Source organism: Colius striatus, chromosome 14 (genome assembly GCF_028858725.1).
Source record: "Colius striatus isolate bColStr4 chromosome 14, bColStr4.1.hap1, whole genome shotgun sequence".
In the NCBI taxonomy this organism is placed as follows: Eukaryota; Metazoa; Chordata; class Aves; order Coliiformes; family Coliidae; genus Colius; species Colius striatus.
The window spans coordinates 3,089,354-3,106,723 of record NC_084772.1 but is presented as its reverse complement, the minus strand read 5'-3'; the positions used below and the strand labels follow the sequence as shown (position 1 = coordinate 3,106,723).

Genomic DNA, 17,370 nt, shown 5'->3' with positions numbered 1-17,370 from the left:
GATGTGCTTGTATTTCTTCTATTCCTAAGCAGTTTGAACTTCTCACTTCCATGAAGTCCCTCCATAAGCACATAGACAGCTCACAGCTGCCTCTGGAACTGGATGGGACCTTCCCTTACTGCCACCGGGACTGGTTAAGCTTCCGCATGGTGAGTCTTGTCTTGTGTCATGGCTATCCAGGGGAAGGACTGGCATGGTAACACCACTGCAGCATAGAATGGGAGGGATTGGAAGGGACCTTTAGACATCATCCAGAAGCAGGTGACACCTAGATCAGGTCACACAGGAACGTGTCCAGGTGGGGTTTGAAGCCCTCCAAGGAAGGAGCCTCCACACCCTCCCTGGGCAGCCTGGGCCAGGGCTCCCTCACTCAAACACTGACACAGGTTTCCCTTGTGTTTCAATGGAACTGTTTGTGTTGCAGCTTCATCCCATCACCCCTTGTGCTGGCATTGGATACCATTGAAAACAGTGCTGCCCCAACCTCCTGACACCCACCAGTTAGATATTTGTAACTGTTAATAAGATCTCCCCTCAGTCTCCTCTTCTCCAGACTGAACAGCTCCAGGTCCCACAGCTTTTCCTCATAAGGAAGATGTTCCAGTTCCCTGATCATCTTGGTGGCCCTGCACTGGCCTCTCTCCAGCAGTTCCCTGTCCCTCTGGAGCTGAGGAGCCCAGAACTGGACACAGGACTCCAGATGACTCTGCTCAGCAGGGCAGAGCAGAGGGGAGCAGAACCTCCCTGGCCCTGCTGCCCACACTTCCTGATGCATCCCAGGCTGCCACATTGGCACGTTGCTGGCTCAAGAGAAGTGAGAAGCAGCCTGGCCTGTCAGCAGCTGAACCTACAAGCATTAAAAGATGATGGTTCCTGTAATAGCTGTGTATGCAAATGAATCTCTGTTAGCAAAAGAATACCAATACTGCCTTCATAGAATGGATGCCACTGGGGCCTACTGGCATGACTGCAGGGACTAAAACTGCAGGTTTTAACTCATCTGCTTGAACTGCATTCCTTTTTGCTTCCCTTCAAAATGTGGTCAAATCTGAATCAGAGTCCTGTTTTGTTGTCACACACTGTGGCACTTCTGTTTGGTTGGTGTAAGGGCAGGCACTTCTTCAACTGATCTCAGAAGGTGTTAGTGTCATGTTGTACTGTTGTGTTACCGTTTAACCTAACAGTCAAGAACTTGAGCATAATTAAAGCAGGTCTTTTTGTTTTGGAGCAGGTTCCTCAAGATAAGAGCTCCTTAGTAAAAACTGCAGTGCTTGACAGAGTGAAACTTGGAAGTTCCTGATAATCACTTCAGATACTTCTAGGATTTAGATATAATTGTCTAATTTCCCAAAGTTGTCAGCAAGAACACTTTAGGAAGCATCTGAACTAAAAATATAGGAAGGGTTCAGCCTGGGGGAGCATTGCATTCCTCTTGGAAAGGAGGCCACATGAGGCAAGGAAACAAAAGTTTCCCTCTGCAGATTCTGTTCAGTGAGTCTCAGGACTAAGGTAATAGCAGAAGCAGTACCAGCAACATGTTCCTTCTCCCTGTTGTTTGTCTTGTTTCAAGTACACCTCAATGCCATGATTCTATTTGGCCATTCTGCCTTTCTCCAGAAGAGTTGAGTATCAAGAGATGCACAGCAAACTGTACCCAGGTGCAGATGAGAGCCAGCCCCAGGTGCAGGGAGGCTGACTGCTCTGTGGAAACTGAACTGACCCAGGTTAAGCCTCAGAGATAGAAGGGCTGAAACTGCTGCATCTGACACAGCTGACAAGGAAGGTGGCCCTGGCAGAGGGTGCTGCAGGCAGTAGTGCAGCACAGGATGACAGTCTGTGGCAGGACTGCAGGTGTTGCTGGCCCTGCAGCAGGGTATGGCCAGACTGCCAGAAGTCTGCAGCTCTGTGTGCACTCGTGGGGGTGGAAGTCCTTTGGATCTTGTGCTTGTTGAATCTTTAAAAGCTGTATTGAGAGATAGTTGGCATGCTGAGACAGGATGTAAATCTGTCTCATGAATTGGCTGTCTTCCCCTTGAGTTTGACTTGCTCACCCTGGGGGATGGCAGAACTGCCACTTCTGCTGCCTAAGGGTTCAGTGGTCCTTTGGCTCTGACCTTGCTGCCCAGAGCTCTGTGTGGCACACTGCAGCATCTGAAGCAGGTGAAGATACCGATAACACACTGTGTTGCTGGTGGCAAGCTTCAGCAGTGAGGCTTAGCATGTACCAAGTGTGAACTCACCTTGCCCTTAAATATTTTAGAACCCACTTTTTAAACTCTCATTTAACAGTACTGCTGTGAACTGGTGCTGGTGGCAGCAGAAGTACAGAAGCCTAAACCTAGTACCTAGGGTTGACTTTGAGGTTTGTTTGGCAGTGAGGAAGCAGAGAAGCTTTGCAAGAGGTTATGGATTAGTTTTCCACACAGAGTTGAGAAAAGCTTCAGAGCTGAGGAGCTCTGTCTGCACAGAAGGGTAGTTCTTGAAGGAAAGTGCATGGTATCAGACTTGTTGTTTGTGTCTTCTATCTTACCATGCAATATGCTACCAAAGGGAGCTCATGTAGGAGTCAATCTGTATGGGTTGCCTCTTTATGAGATGTACTGTGATAATGACCCAGAAACTCAACCCCTTTAGATGAGCATTTATGTGGCAAACAGTGTTTATTTCCTGTCTGAGTGATCTCACCTGCATCCTGCCTGCTCATCTGTTGCTGCTGGGGCTGTTCCAGCGCTCCAGGGCAGAGGGAGTTCAGCTCAGAGGAGCTGCACGCAGCTGCATTTTTGTTTGGTTTTGAGCAGGGTTGTTTTGGAATAGCTGTTTCTCCCTTCTCTGATTTCAGTGGCTGGAGGGTGGCATCTGACAGTACTCAGGCTTTATGTCACTGGCTTTTCTAACAAATGCTGTCCCATGAAACCCTGGGAGGTGTTTGGGGTTTTTCATATTGCCCCCACTCCCTGAAGAGAGGGAGGGATTTCTGATTTATCAGTAGTTTAAGGTGCCTAATCTTGGAAGCTTTCCAGTTTAATTTACACTACTTTGATATGAAGAGAAATGAGTTAAAGCAGAGAAATTCCAAGTACTTGTTGTATGTTTTGTTCCTCCAAAATTCATTCAGAGTGATTCATCTTAGTGGGAAGTTACAGGAAATGCTCATAGCAGAGGAATGGAGGGTGTAAGTGAACTGACTTTTATTTTCTGTGAAGCATGACCCAGTCAAGCCATGAGCATGCAAGTTTATAAGGTCTGCACAGAGGCCTTGGTGTAGTGTGGTACATGTAAAACCTCTGATACAGCCTCACCAAATGGGACAGTTGATTCTTTGGGTTAAACAGTTCAATCCTCTCTTGATTTCTGTAGTTATAACCTTCTGCAATCTGAAAAGACAACTTTCCTGTCAGCTGTGAGACAATAACCTCTGCCCTGGTCCTTTCTCCTTGTAGAAGCTGGAACATTTGCTACAACGATGCCAGGGTGCTTGTGCCTTTCTCCAGGGAGCTATTGATAAAGTGGAACATGGAAAGTTACCAGAAAGAGCTGAGGTAAGCACACCCCTCACTTCATACCAGAGGTGGCCTGAGACAGAAGAGAGCAGGAGAGTGGATAGCTGCAGAAAAGCTGTAGCTTTGAACTTACAAGCTGTAGTAGCAGGGTATTCTGAGGGCTGTGTGTGAGGCTGTGTGTCAAGACAGTGGGACTAATAGAAGCTAATCCAAATGAAATGACTCCACGGGGGATAGAAGCTGGCTGTGTGATCCCTGGGCATCACCCTGCTTCAGCTCTGCTTGTTGCTGAGCTGGAGCGCAGTCTCAGCAGTACCACAGCTCTGTGGCTGGTACTAGCTTTGGTGTCTCTGGTAGCAAGCAACTGCCTCAGGCTGTGCCACACCAGGTTGGTTTGAATGGCTTGGAGTACCTTTAAGTGACACCACAGATGGTGTTCACCAGGCCAAGGCTGTGCTGCTGTTCCAGCTTGGACTCCCCAAGTTTTGAAGTGGGCAAGGAGGGTGCAAAGACTCAGGCTGTGCTGTTGCAAACATTACATTCCTCCACTCTTGAAGCTGCTGGTACACCCCTGACATGGTAGGAAACTGCTGCCAGCTCTATGTTGAGAGTCTCCACAGTAAAGCAATGGAAGGTGACGTGGTGGCCTTCCTGCATGTACACATATATCCACAGACCCTTCATGTGCAGCTTGGAGCCATGGAGGTCCAGGCTGTGACAGCAGTAAGGGCTATCTGTGAGTGAAAATGAGGCTGCAAAGCTTTTTTTCTATGTCCAGCAAATGGCATATGGGCAATGAGAGGAACTGGGCTTCAGTTTTAGCCTAGTGGGGAAGCACTGTTCATCACTTTGAAGTTGAGAGAAACAGTTGAGGGAACCAAGCTCCCTCTTTCTCAGGGTGGGCCAAGGTGAGATGTGGTTTGTGTGTTTTGGGTTGGGTGCTGGTTTTTGCCTGCAGGTTGCAGTAAGCACTTGCCTCCCTCTTGTGATCCCTCCAGGAGGCAGCTGTGTTGCTGAGGAACTACAGGCAGTTGATGAAGAATGTTCTTGAAGATGCACGGCTTGTCAGGCTGCAGCTGGAGGGGGGAGCCCTCCTGGCCAGGCTGAGGAAGGAGGAGTCCTGTGTCACCCTCACACTTGACTACAGGTGAGCCCCAGGGGTGGGGGAGGAGGATTTGAAGGTAAGCAGAAAACAGGCCCTGGGAGTCTGAGGTGACCCCTCATCAGTGCTGGCTGGAGCAGGGCTTTGTGCAGCAGGGACTTGTGTTGGAAACAGCAAAGGGGAAAAGCAGAATGAATTCTGCTCTTATCCTGACTGCTGCTTCCCCAGTCCAAAAACTTGTCAGAGTGGATTCATTTAGGTGCTTAAAGTTCATTTTCCAAGCCAAATTAGACTTCCCTTCTGTAGTGGAGAGAGCCTTGGATATTTTGTGCACCTCTAAAACACAAACCTTAATTGATGATGCCAGTGATGAATGTTTAAATCCAGGGCATTATCTCATGAGTGATTTACCCAGGCACTCCTTGTGCTAGGGGATTTCCAAGGACCTTAACTGTGAGGAATGCTTTCTGGCTGAAGCAAGCTCTGATCTCCTCACTCATTGGTACCATCTGCACAAACAAATACTCACTGCCCATTTGCAGAGTTGGTATGAGAAGCAGGGACTGAGAGAGGCCAGCTGTTTGAATTCCCCAGGGCATTGCACAACTCTTCTTTGTACTGTTAAAGCACCTGAAGCCTATCAGCCATGAAGGCCTCTGTGCTATGTGCTGTGCAAACAACAAGGTAGAATGGCAGCCCTTGCACCAAGGAGCTGCCAGCCCCAGTGAGAGACAAATGCTGGTGTGTGGGTGCAGAGCAGGGTGGCCCAGAACGGCTCCAGGCAGCCCCAGCCTTGCTTGGGTTAAACCTGCTGCTGCCACTGCAAGCTGGGAGGTTTCAAGGGAGGGAAGGGAGAGATGATAACAAAATAGCTTGCAGGGTATTTCACTCAAGCATGGGGAAAAGAACATTTCTCTTTGAGTTTTCTGCATATGGATGATGGTTCAAGTTGCTGCCTGTCACTGGGCTCTGTGTTCAGGTGCTGAGAGAGGGGAGTGTGGGGTCAAGCTGTGGAACCTTTCATTTTCCCTGCCTGCTGTGGGACCCTTCCTTTTCCCTGCCTGCTATGACTCCTTGCAGCAGCTCTGTTTGCACAGCCTGCCACACTTCTCTTGCTAAAGTAGTGTGCATCAAGCTCTCCTGATGCAATTTTAGGTAGAATTAGTGCAGTATAGCCTTTTCATTCTAACACAATGTGTAATTGTTGTGTCTTGAGGGTTTTGTTTGGAGAAGGTGTATGCTTTTTATGTTTTGTTTTGGTTTTAAGCTAAGCCTGTATGTTTGTGCAGGGAAATGATCAACTTTGAAACCTGATCTGACAGAGTCCCTAAAGAGAATTGACTGATTTGGTGACCTTAGCAAGGGTGGGAGCAGGGGTATATGTTTGCTGAGGAGCATGTTTGCTGGTTAATTTGGGCTATATTCATGAATGGAAAGAGTGGGCTACAGGTCAAATATCTGTGGCTCTCTCCAGCATGAGGAATGTAAATGAATATACCAGGAGAAAGTTAGTTCCTCTTGTAGCCTGTGGAGTAGTTGTAGAAGCTAAAACCTGTGCAGTGTTTTCATTGAGGAAATGCCTGCTTGTCATGGAACTCAGGGCAGAGGACTAAAGAAATCCACACTTTCCTGTTTCAGAGTCTTTTATAAATGGGGAGAAAATGTGTATCACTTGGCCAGAGAGCTCTGTACAAGGCACTGTTGATTTTGGATCCTCCATGGCTCTTTGCTTGCTCCTCCTTTCCAAACTGGTGTGCAGATTCTAAAGGTTCTGAGCTCTGATAACCCAGTACAGGCTCCTCTGGCTGGGATGTTTGCAAATTTCTTTAACAGATAAGCTCAAAGCAGGGTAAGGACAAAATATTGTAGTTAGCATCCTAAGCTAGCATGGAATGACTCTGGATGTGTGTGTGTGTCCAGTGTTAGACTTGTGACTGGTCATGTGTGAAAACAGATGAGTGTCTGTGCCTTCAGCAGGGCTTGTTGTTCTGCTCTTCTGAGCTTTGAGTTGTAAAATCCTGATCAATGCTTAACAGCCTCTTGATTCCACACCCACTCCCCCAATACTTGAAACCACAAAAGCAAGTCAAGTGGCCTTACCTTCTGAGACAACTTTTGGCTCTTTGTTAATCATGTGGTTTAGTTTTTCTTCCCTCTTGTGGTGCAAAAGCCTGACCAAGCAGAGAGTCATGGCTGCCAAGACTTCTTAGTTGGAAGATCAGGCCAGCTGTGAACAGGTAACTGCTAATGATTTCATATAAATAGAGGAAAAAAGAGCAGATTTGGGGACTCAGCTCCACTTAATTCAAATGTGGCAAGCAGAAGTGCAGAGCTAAAGGTAAAAACTGTGACTTTTTGTAGAGAACAAAGAAGCCCAGCTACACAGGCACCTCAGGATTAAACAAGCAACACATTGACTTGCTTTTTCTGCAGGGGATATGTTTTGCCAGCTGTCACAGTTGATGTTTTTGCTAGTTAGTTTCATGTAGCAAAAAGAATACCAGGAGGTGGCAAGAACAGAGATGGACAAACCCGTCTGAAAAGGCTTGACCACAGGTTAGAGATAGTGTGCTAAAACAGGCAAGGAGGCAGGCTTGTGCTTGGTGCAGTCAGATGTTATCTGCCCAATACCTTCTGGGAACACACAGCAAAGGAGACTTGCTTTAGTCCTCCTTCAGTCATGAAATTCTTGCCTTGGGGTTGGTTTTGGCATGTTTCCTTGCTCTGCCCGCCTGGAAAGCCCAGATACCCTTTGGAGTGTTCCATGCCACAGAGCAGTGAGTTCTCATTGCTGCTCAGGTCTGGCCCAGGCTTTGTGAGGGTTTGCTAAGCCAGTGACACAGCTCCTTTCCTGCAGGAGCTGAACTCATCCCATCAGAGATGGAATGGCCATGCAGGAGAGATGTGTGTGATAGGTGCCTTTGTTGCTCTGACAGATGCTTTAAGAGCCTCCTCCAGGAGTCCAGGCCCACCCTGAGAGGTGCTGTAGCACCACAGCAGTGGCTTTCACCAGTAACTACTCACTCTGTTTTCTCAGTGGGAGATGGCCAAGAGTCTCCATATTCCTTTCTCCACTGTGAAAGGTTGTCTTGGCCATCCAGACATCCAGAAAGGGGAAGCAAGACCTCCCCAAGCAGTCTTTCTGGATCTCAGCCTTTTTTGTGGCTTGTAAAGCAGGAGTTCTGTTACCAGAACCTGCATCCTGCAGGCAGCCCATCACAGCAAGTTGGCTAAGGGGGATGTGGTGGGCTCTGCAGGGCCCCCACTGCTCTGCCATCTCCAGGAAAAGACCAGGTTGAATTTGGCCTGGATTTGGCATGGGTGTGCTACTAATGGTGCCTCAGCATGGGCTGGCCACCCAGGCATGCAGATGGACTGCTGAAAGCAGCATTGCCAACTATTCACTGTTGGTGGAGCTGGCTGGCTTTGAAGCCAGCACTTGTGCCTTCACACCATCTGCTGTGCTGAAGGCTCAGTGTGTCTTCAGGTCTGTTGGCTGAAAGCTTCCAGGTTTTGCTGTCCCAGTGACTGGGGATTGCAGTGGCTAACTGAAATGCCTGTTGGTAGCTGTGGACAAATGCCACACAGACATCCATCCCTTTAATGCTATTAGTGCTTGGTTTTGCACTTTTTGACAGGACATTTTTGATGAGCAGAGTATCTTTCAGTGAGGAGTTGGCTATCAGGTGTGTGTTTGGCTTCTGGGTATCTGGTGTATTGATAACCAACCAGTGGCCTGCAGGCAATTCCCTAAGGCCCTTGTGGAAAGTGGACTAAAGCATCATTTATTTTGTGGTGGATTTCACAGAGTTCTCCAAGCTTATGATGGAGGTGTCTGAGAAGTTTCCAGAAGCCAAGCATCATCAGTGAAAGCTGTGACTAAAGTGAGAGCATTGCATGGGGCTGAGCAGCAAGGCAGGGAGACTTTTAACCTGGTCTTTAGCCAGACACTTTCCACTGTTGTTCTCATTATTACTGCTCTGCCAGCATAGCCAAGAGCTGGGAACATTTGCCTAGACAAAGTGTCCAGTGATGCCTGTCCTGTTGATGTGCTGTGAGTCAGAAGCAGAGTAAAGAAGATATAAACACTTATATATTAGTATAAAAGATGGCTTATACTAGTTGAACCAGAATGCACCTGGCTCTGCCAGTGAACCTGGCTTCTCAGTGTGTCATGGGAGTGGGATTGCATCATGCTCTGTGTGTTGGTGGGCAAGAGAGCCACAAGACTAGATGTGAACAAAAGAGAAAACCCTCAGAAGGTGATGAAAGGACAAGGCTGGGTGCTGAGCTCTGTGCAGCATGGAACCAGAAAAAGCATAATCTCATCCCCCAAGCTCCTCATCTGAAAAGAATTTGTGCTTGCAAGCTGTGCATAAGCAGCTTATAAATAGATGGAGGGAGTGAATTCTCCTTTTGTTTGCAGAAGGCAGTAGAGTTAGTCTCTGTACTTTGAGGGTGGAGTGGCTAGAGCCAAGGGCTGGTTTTGTGAGCTGGCTATTTTTAGTGTGGCTTGGTGATCTGTTTGGAAGCCCTGCATGGGGATGTGAGCTGAGCAGAGGTAATGGGCAGTGCAGAGCAGACTCCCAGAGCAGCAGCTGCCAAGTTTCTGATGCTGGACCTGTTTTGATTACAACAAAGAGTGACCTTATGGCTAACAGCCTCCACAGCTCTTGTGCCAGGCTTCCACACACACTGTTGAGGCACTAGGTCTGCTTGAAACCGTGACCAGTTAATGATACAGTGGGTTACAGCTGTGTGGTGCTGGAGGCACTCATGTTTGTGGGTCTGTAGCAAGACTCTTGTTAGTAGCAACTCCTGAGGTGCTCCAGGCCAGGCATGTGCTGCTCTGCAAAGTGGTGTATGAGTTCCTTTTGGCAGAACTGAACTTGGATTATGTACTTGGGCTCCAGGAAAGCCGGCTGAGGGATTCCACAAGCACCATCTGAAGCTCTGTCTGCCTAGGGTAGAGGCAGAGAAACTGAGCCAGTCTTCCAAAACATGAGACAAGCTGAGGGAAAGGGGAGAAGGGAGACAAGACAGGTGTCTGGTGTGTAAGTCCTAGTCTGGGGAGGCTGAGGTGGCTGGCATTCTTGGTTTGGAAGGTAAAAGGTATGTGCTTGTAAGCTGACAGCTGTTGTCATGCGCTGGTGGTCGTGGCTGACCAATCTGCACTGGGAAATCCTTTCTGGAGCTAGTATTGTCTTCTACCACCCCTCTTCTGCTCTAGAAAAGTGGTTTTTCTGTGCTATGGCTGATGTGATGGTCACTATTCTGTGTGTTTGTACGTGCTTCTGAAGGCAGCAGTGCTCGTGTCCCTCATCAGTTTCCCGGTGTGCTTAACTAGTGCTTGCTCACCTGCCTGCCTCTCTCTGGCAGCCTTGGGAACTGCCCTGCTACCACTTGCCATAGCACACACTCTGTGAGAGACATCTGTTATTGCTAGGTGTCCTTTGCATGCTTCTCCTAGGGACCTTCATCTCTTGGTCAGGACAAGCTTTCAGTATCCCTTGAAGCGAGATGAGGACTGGAGCATCTTCCTTATGAGGAAAGGCTGTGGGACCTGGGGCTGTTTAGTCTGGAGAAGAGGAGACTGAGGGGGGAATCTCATTAATAGTTACACATATCTGAATGGTGGGTGTCAGGAGGTTGGGGCAGCACTGTTTTCTATTGTATCCAGTGCCAGGACAAGGGGTGATGGGATGAAGCTGCAACTCAGAAAGTTCCATTGAAACATAAGGAGAAACTGTTTCAGTGAGGGAGCCCTGGCCCAGGCTGCCCAGGGAGGGTGTGGAGGCTCCTTCCTTGCAGAGCTTCAAGACCCACCTGGACATGTTCCTGTGTGACTTGATCTAGGTGAACCTGCTTCTGCAGGATGTTGGACTGGATGAGCTCTAAAGGTCCCTTCCAACCCCCACCGTGCTATGACTCTATGAATAAATAAATCCTGCCTCCAAAGCTGGCAGCTTTCTGCCACAAGATGCCTCTGTGCTGCTGCTGGCCACACAGAAGATGCTGATAAGCACAACCCCTGTGGCCCTGGGCAGTGCAGGGTTGGCTGTGCTCCCCCTGTAGCCTCCCCTGTGTGTGTCAGGCAGAGGGAGGAGCACATGGTGACACTGCCACCCAAACACAAGCTGTGCTGCTCATTCTCCTCACAGTCCAACCTGTTCCCTCTGTTTGCCTGCTGGCTTTAGCCTGGGCAAAAGCACTTAGGCTTGCATTAAACAAACCTGATTGCTCCGACCGTAAAGGAGTGTGGAGCTGTTGTTGGTGTGAGCCTACCTACCTATCAAGTGCTGTGTGGAGCCACTTGTGGCATTTGCAGGGAGGTAAAAGGTTGCAGAGCTCTCTTCAGGTAAGTTTTCATTGTTCTTTCAGGCTTTTCATGAGATGACCCCCCTCAGCTCCCTTTCTGCTGTCTTATGCCTTCAGTCTTCCTGGAGCCGATGGGAATGTGCCCAGAAGACTCCAGTTTTCCTTGTTCTTGTTTGCAGTGTTTCTCATACCAACAGGGCATTGGGGAATTAATGACACACTGTGGGGGTTATCTGCTTAAAAATATTATGGAAAAAGATGCCAAAAGTTTCCAGTACAGGGTGTTAGATGCACTGCCTGCAGCTCCTGCTCAGCACAGGCCATGCCACAGCCACGGGGCTGCTTTGGGCTTTTTTGACGTGGCTCAACTGGAGTAGATGTTTCTGTTCTGGGGTAGTTAATAGCACTCCTGTTATGCCCTGGGAGTGTGCAAAAGGAGGGTCTATCAGGGAAACAGGTATGTGTCTTTCAATGACAGTGGGTGTCTGTTGGAGCCAGGCATCCTGAAACCCTGGTCAGGGGACAGCAGAGCTGTTGGGCTGGTGCAGTCAACCCAGGTAACAGGTATAACCAGGTTACTGTGCATGGCACAAGGTTCAGAGGTAGAAGCTTTTTTATACCTGGTAGAAAACCCACAGCTTGATCCCTGCTGTTCCCTGAATGGTGTTTCCACATCCTGTCTCAGACTCCACTGTGGGATGAGCTGTCCCCAGAAACAGGCTACTTTTTCCTTTAGGATTCCTTATAATGTTGGTTTTTTTCCCCAGTTAGTTTTATGAATCTTATTGGGATTTGAAGTCAACCAGAGACTGAACACAAGTTTTATTGTAACTGAATGCAAGCCAGGCTGGGGAAGGAATCAAAGGTCGTGGCTTGGGACCTCACATGGATGCTTGTTTAACTGTCTACATCAATCCCTTTTGCTTTTAAAAGGACTTCAGAGTGTATTTCTGATAAAAGCCCATTGAAATGAAGACAATTCCCTCTGCAATTATGGTCTGCAGTGTGTTGTGTTCATTGGGTGGCTTGTTCCCAGTGCATGTGCCTGTCAGGTAACCCAGTGAGGAGGGTTCACTCAGGTCTGTGGTCTCAGCTAGAGCCACTGTTCCCATCAGGAATCCCACAGGTGCCCCCACACTTTGGGTTTGACCTCTGAGCCTACCTACACACGCTTTGGGCTTCTAAAAACAGTACCCAGTTCCTCAAATAACCTTTGTTAGGTGATAAATTGAGTGCTGCAGAGAATCATGCCACTTTATTTAGCAGTATCTACATTAGCTTTGCCATGACCAGATTTTAACCTCAGCTGCATGTGCAGACTCCAGTTGAGGAGCAGGAGCCTGCATGAGGTTGACCTCCTTTCATATGGGATCATTACAAATATGGCAACCAAAATGCATTCATGACCAGGAATGGCTCTAATGCATTTCTCTTCCTGCAAAACAGCCCTCAGGCACACAAGGCTTTCCCTGCAAGGCTGGCAGGGTTTCTTCCTGAAGCATTGCTCAGGATGTGCAAATGATTTGTTGCCAAGGCCATCAGCACAAATGAGCTGGGTGATGTCCTTGGACCAAGCCATCCTTTAGGTCTCCTGGCTGTCAGATTGTGTTCCTTTTCTGCCAAAACCTGGAGAGACATCTACAAGGGAAGTTCAGCACCAGGAGTGGAAGGCTAGGTGAGGCTAATGTTGTATCATCTGACCATGTTCCTTCTAAATTACCCAGTGATCATGGATGTGTGATTGTCCAGGGCAAATTAGGTGCAATATACTTGCCAACAAAATATCAGGCTAGCAAAAGACAGTGTCTCTCATATTCCCATTCTCCATGTGTTTTTGCTGTTTAGAATCACCCAGGGATGGTCTGGGGATGCCCCTTCTGATGGTTAGCTCTGTTTAGCAAGGGCTGGGCAGTAAGGTGCAGAACAGTGATGGTTCTGTGGCTCTCTGCTCCCATCTCAGTGGCGTTGGCTGGCACAGTACATGCAGCACCTGCTTTTGTGAGCCTGCTGGATGCCTCTTCTGTGGCCACTTCTGAAAACAAATCCTGTCTTTTGCTTTGAAAACTCAAGTGTAACTCTTCAAGGCTTAGCTTTTTTTAAAGGAGGGATTCAGCCAGAAATGGACTCTCTAAATGATGGGTTTAAAATTACCCCACCACTATCCAACTGCTTGGCGCCTCTCCAGAAAACCAGAGACATTTGGAACCTTTTCCACTGAAACAGTAATTGCCCAAAGCAAACAGGATTTGGGGAAACATAAACTGACATCAAGCTGCTCCTTTTTGCTATAAATTATATTGACTCAATTGCAAAATTGCTCTGGATGATTTGACTGTGGAAGAATGTAGTGAAAGGCTCTTGTTACCACAGTCCTGTGCAGGGAAATTGCAGTGCATCCAAACAAACCTAAGCTTAGACAGGACTTTCCACTGCTTTCAAATCACAGAATCTTAAGGGTTGGAAGGGACTTTGAAGGATCATCCAGCCCAACCCCCTGCCAGAGCAGGGCCACCTAAAGTAGGTCACACAGGAGCTCATCCAGGTGGGTTTGGAATGTCTCCAGAAAAGGAGGTTCAACAACCCATCTGGGCAGCCCCTTCCAGTGCTCCCTCACCCTCACAGTGAAGAAATAACTGCTCAGGTCACTTTTCAACATCTTTCAGGTGCCTGACAACCAGGTGTTTCCCTTTGTGTGCCAGGATGGAAGCTACTTTCTTCTTGAGACAAATTTGTGGTATTTGGTTTGTGTTCTCCAGGCTGCCATGAGGGCAGTGAGAGACAGGAGTGAGGAGCTGACTCAAAGAAATAACTATGTATGCAAGGTGTCATTTTCCCAGGAATGCTCCCTGTTGCAGGATATTGAGTTTACTGGTATACTATAAGTTCTTGAAAGCTGGGTCAGCAAACAGATGAGTGTGTGTAAACAGATGTACAGAGCTTGGGGAGAACATGCCTAATGCCCAGTGGCCTCTTTGGGAGCATTGCAAGTGCCTCAGTGAATAGCAAAAACAAACTTTCCCATGAACTGTGAGTGATTTCTTTCTTTGGCTCAGTTTGCCTACCCACTTTATACTGCAGGGTGGAAAGGGTTATATTACCCTCTGTGTGAGAGAGGAAAAGATGAATGTTAGTCAGAGGGGCTGCTACAAGTGAACTGTCAGGAGCTGTGAATGGAGTTACCTTGGAGATGCAGTGGAAGACCAGCAAGTAGACATTGAGGTTTTAATGAATGCCTGCCAAGTGAGGCAGAACGTGTGAAAACAGCATGGCTGGACCTTGAAACAAAGGACTGAGGTGTTGGGATGCTGGAGGAACTTGGAGGAGAAGAGATGGTGTAAGGCCACACCTGAAGTCTGTCCAGGGCTCTGAGACCAGAGGAGCCACTTGGAAATGTTTATCTGGGTGGCTCAGGAAACCCTTGGCAGGACCAAGGGAAGGAGCAGCCTTAGGGTGTGGGGTTGTGCCCTGGTAAGTTTATCACATTCACAGAAAACAATGACAAGAGTAAGGGTTTCTAGATAAGGATGTATGCCCTAATCAGCCAAACTTACAGATCAAGACAAGAGCTAATTTCCAGCCCACTTACCTGGGATGAATTCTCTGTCCTGCTTATAGTACAAACACCCAAATGCATCCCAGACTGACTCTAGATGAGGTGTCTGTGGAACAGTAAAGCAAGTTTTCCAAGTGTGCATTCAGTAACTGGGTGTCACTTTTAGTGCCATTGAATCAGCTGAGTGAGTATCTGTGGATGTGTGGCTGCTGTGTTACTTGCTGAGATGTGGATCAGATGCAGTGGTGCAGAGGGCTGAGTGCTTCTGAACTGGAGACTCTGGCTTGCTTCTTCACTACCTCTTCTTGCAAATGCCAGGAAGTCTTACTGAGGTCTTCAGAGGCAGACTCTTTACTTTGCTAATGTTTCCAGTAACCTGGGATAATTCCTTCTGTGGAAGGAACATGTGTGGGGCCAGAAGAGCACTGTTTGAGGTGGATTTTTTTCAGCTTAGCAGCAAGATGCTCAACCAAGTCCCTTCTGTTCTCCTGAAGTGTGCTGCTTGGGGCTCGCTGGGTGGGCCAGCAGGAGCATTCTGTTACTGCAGTGTGTCATAGAAGGCCAATACTGATCTCAAAAGTGTCCAAAGAGACTGATCCTGCTCCTGACAGTATGGAGAGTTCAGCTCTTCACACAGTGAGCTTGTGATAGGCCAGTTTCTGTTCATAAAGAAATACTTAAATGTGTTTTATTTTGTAAGCTCTTCCTGTCCCTTTGCCTTGAGGGTGATTCCCCACAGCTGCAGGGCTGACTCCAGGAGAGCCTGTGTTTTGTGCCTTTGGGAAACATGCTGTCTGCTGCATGGGAGTCTGTTGTTTAGAGCCTTGCAGCCCAGGTTGTGACTGACACCTGTCAAGGAGAGCTACTAAGATTTGAGATCACTGGGGTCCCGTTTCCTCCATCAAGTATGGAGAGGAGTGGAGTGGGAGTCCTTGGATCCCCTCCTCTGTGTCAGATCTGCTCTGTGCTAGGTGAGCCAGCACAAGAGCTGGAACTCTTCCTTCCAGTTCTAAGGTTACCCTCTTGTGACACCCTGTTGAGCACTGAGGCTGTGCATGCTTGCTTTCTCATGGGCTTGGGTGGACATAAGGACTCCCATTACAGAAAGGTCTAGCAGGTTAATCTAGCTTGTTGATGAGCACCATCAAAGCAGCATCAGCATCAAAATGCTTTCCATGGGAGCTCAGAGAAAGGTCGGGAAAATGTTTTGCCTCACGAGAGGATAATTGCACAAGTTTACATATCCCAGCCTGTAATGACTACTAGGTGATCTCCAAAGGTCCCTTACCATTCTATGTCTAAAGCTATAGGTGTCACTTGTGTGTGCTGCTGAGAGGAAGAGCATTTGTTTGGTGTGTCTGTGCCTTCTGGAGTGGATGGGAGCACTCGTGGCAGCAGCGACGTCAGACCTGTGGGAGAAAGACCAAAGGGCCTGTCTGGCCATCAGTATTGTGTTTTGCTGGAACCTTATTTAGAAGCTAAGACCTGACAGATCTGCTCTGCTGCACAAAACCCAAAGCATTAATGTTGTTGCCAAATATAACTTCCAGCAATCTTCTGAGCTGTTTCTCATTAGCTGTTCCAGCTGTGTCGCTGCTGCTGATGGGAACTGCCCTTCACAACCTGCTCTGTAAACACACTTTCCAGAGCTCAGCCTGGACAGTGCTTATGGCTCTGCTGCTGCAAGTCTCCTGGGTTGGATCTGGGTCCATCCCTAGGAAAGAACTACAAAACAGAAGGCTTGTCTCATCACTCTTTGTCTAGAGGGGTGTCAGGGAAGGAGGGAGCAGTATCACAGCTTGCATCTTTCCATTGGAGCTGGCAGAGTCTCTACAGGGAACCTGTGTCCTCTGCACTGCAGTAGCACTGATCTTAGTCCAGAAACAGTTCAGGGTATTTTTGGCTGCACTTTGGAGAAATTCATTCAGTCTAATGGCATTTTGAAGAGGAAAAACAAAAGTTATCTTAAGAGCCTGAGGTTTGAGAAGTTGGCTGTTGCACTGGTGGAATTCTGAATGGAAAAATCCTGTGGATTTCTACTAGGCAGAGCTCTTTGTCCAGACCTATGGCACTGCCTCATGTCAATTAAGTGCTATCTAAAAACTACAGGATGGTTGCTACTAATTGCTTGTATTCAGTTGCATTTCATAGGTTCAAGATTGCCTGCAGCCCAAGACAGAAATCAACATGAGTGCTGGGTTGCTTGTGTTAATTTCCATGAGCAAAGCTTTCAGTTTTATTGGCTACCTGTTTCACAAGTGCTTTGGATAGTTTTAATAATATGATAGAATGTCTCAGTCTCGTAAGCCAGGAGGTTGTAAGGCAACTGCAAAATGAAAGCTGGGTGAGGGTGAGTACAGGAGATGCACAGGCAGCTGAACATGCTGGTGTGGAGCACAGCTGAGGGAGGCTGCAGTGTTTGATTGTAGGCATCCATTGAGACTCTACTTCTAAAAGGGAGAGGAAACCTGGAAGCAGAAGAAATGGGAGAAAGAAAGGAAAAAATAGGCTTGAATACTCTTCTGTTTCCTGTCTGTTATCCACTCAAACCTGTGCTGGAGAAAGGTTCCACACATCAGAGGCAGAGAGGAACCTCCTGAGGTTCAACAAGGGCAAGTGCAGAGTCCTGTATCTTGGAAGGAACAACCCCATGCACCAGCACAGGCTGGGGATTGAACTGCTGGAGAGCAGCTCTGCAGAGAGAGACCTGGGAGTCCTGATTGATAATAAGTTAAATATGAGGCAGCAATGTGCCCTCGTGGGCAAGAAGCCAATGGCAGCCTGGGGGCATCATGAAAAGTGTGGGCAGCAGGACGAGGAAGCTTCTTCTCCCCCTCTGCTCTGCCCTGCTGAGGCCTCATCTGGAGTCCTGTGTCCAGTTCTGGGCTCCCCAGCTT

General features: G+C 48.1%; 1 protein-coding gene across 5 annotated transcripts in view; it reads left to right on the top strand.

The window, feature by feature from the left end:
* PLEKHG4 (pleckstrin homology and RhoGEF domain containing G4) overlaps positions 1-17,370 on the top strand; it is an 86,461-nt gene that overhangs the window by 41,462 nt on the left and 27,629 nt on the right. For 3 of the 5 annotated variants that reach the window (XM_062007447.1, XM_062007444.1, XM_062007446.1), the window contains exons 8-10: positions 30-149; positions 3,441-3,539; positions 4,499-4,647. In XM_062007447.1, coding sequence (XP_061863431.1) covers positions 30-149; positions 3,441-3,539; positions 4,499-4,647 — 368 coding nt within the window. The remainder of the gene's footprint in view (positions 1-29; positions 150-3,440; positions 3,540-4,498; positions 4,648-17,370) is intronic. The other 2 variants (XM_062007448.1, XM_062007445.1) reach the window with 1 other exon arrangement.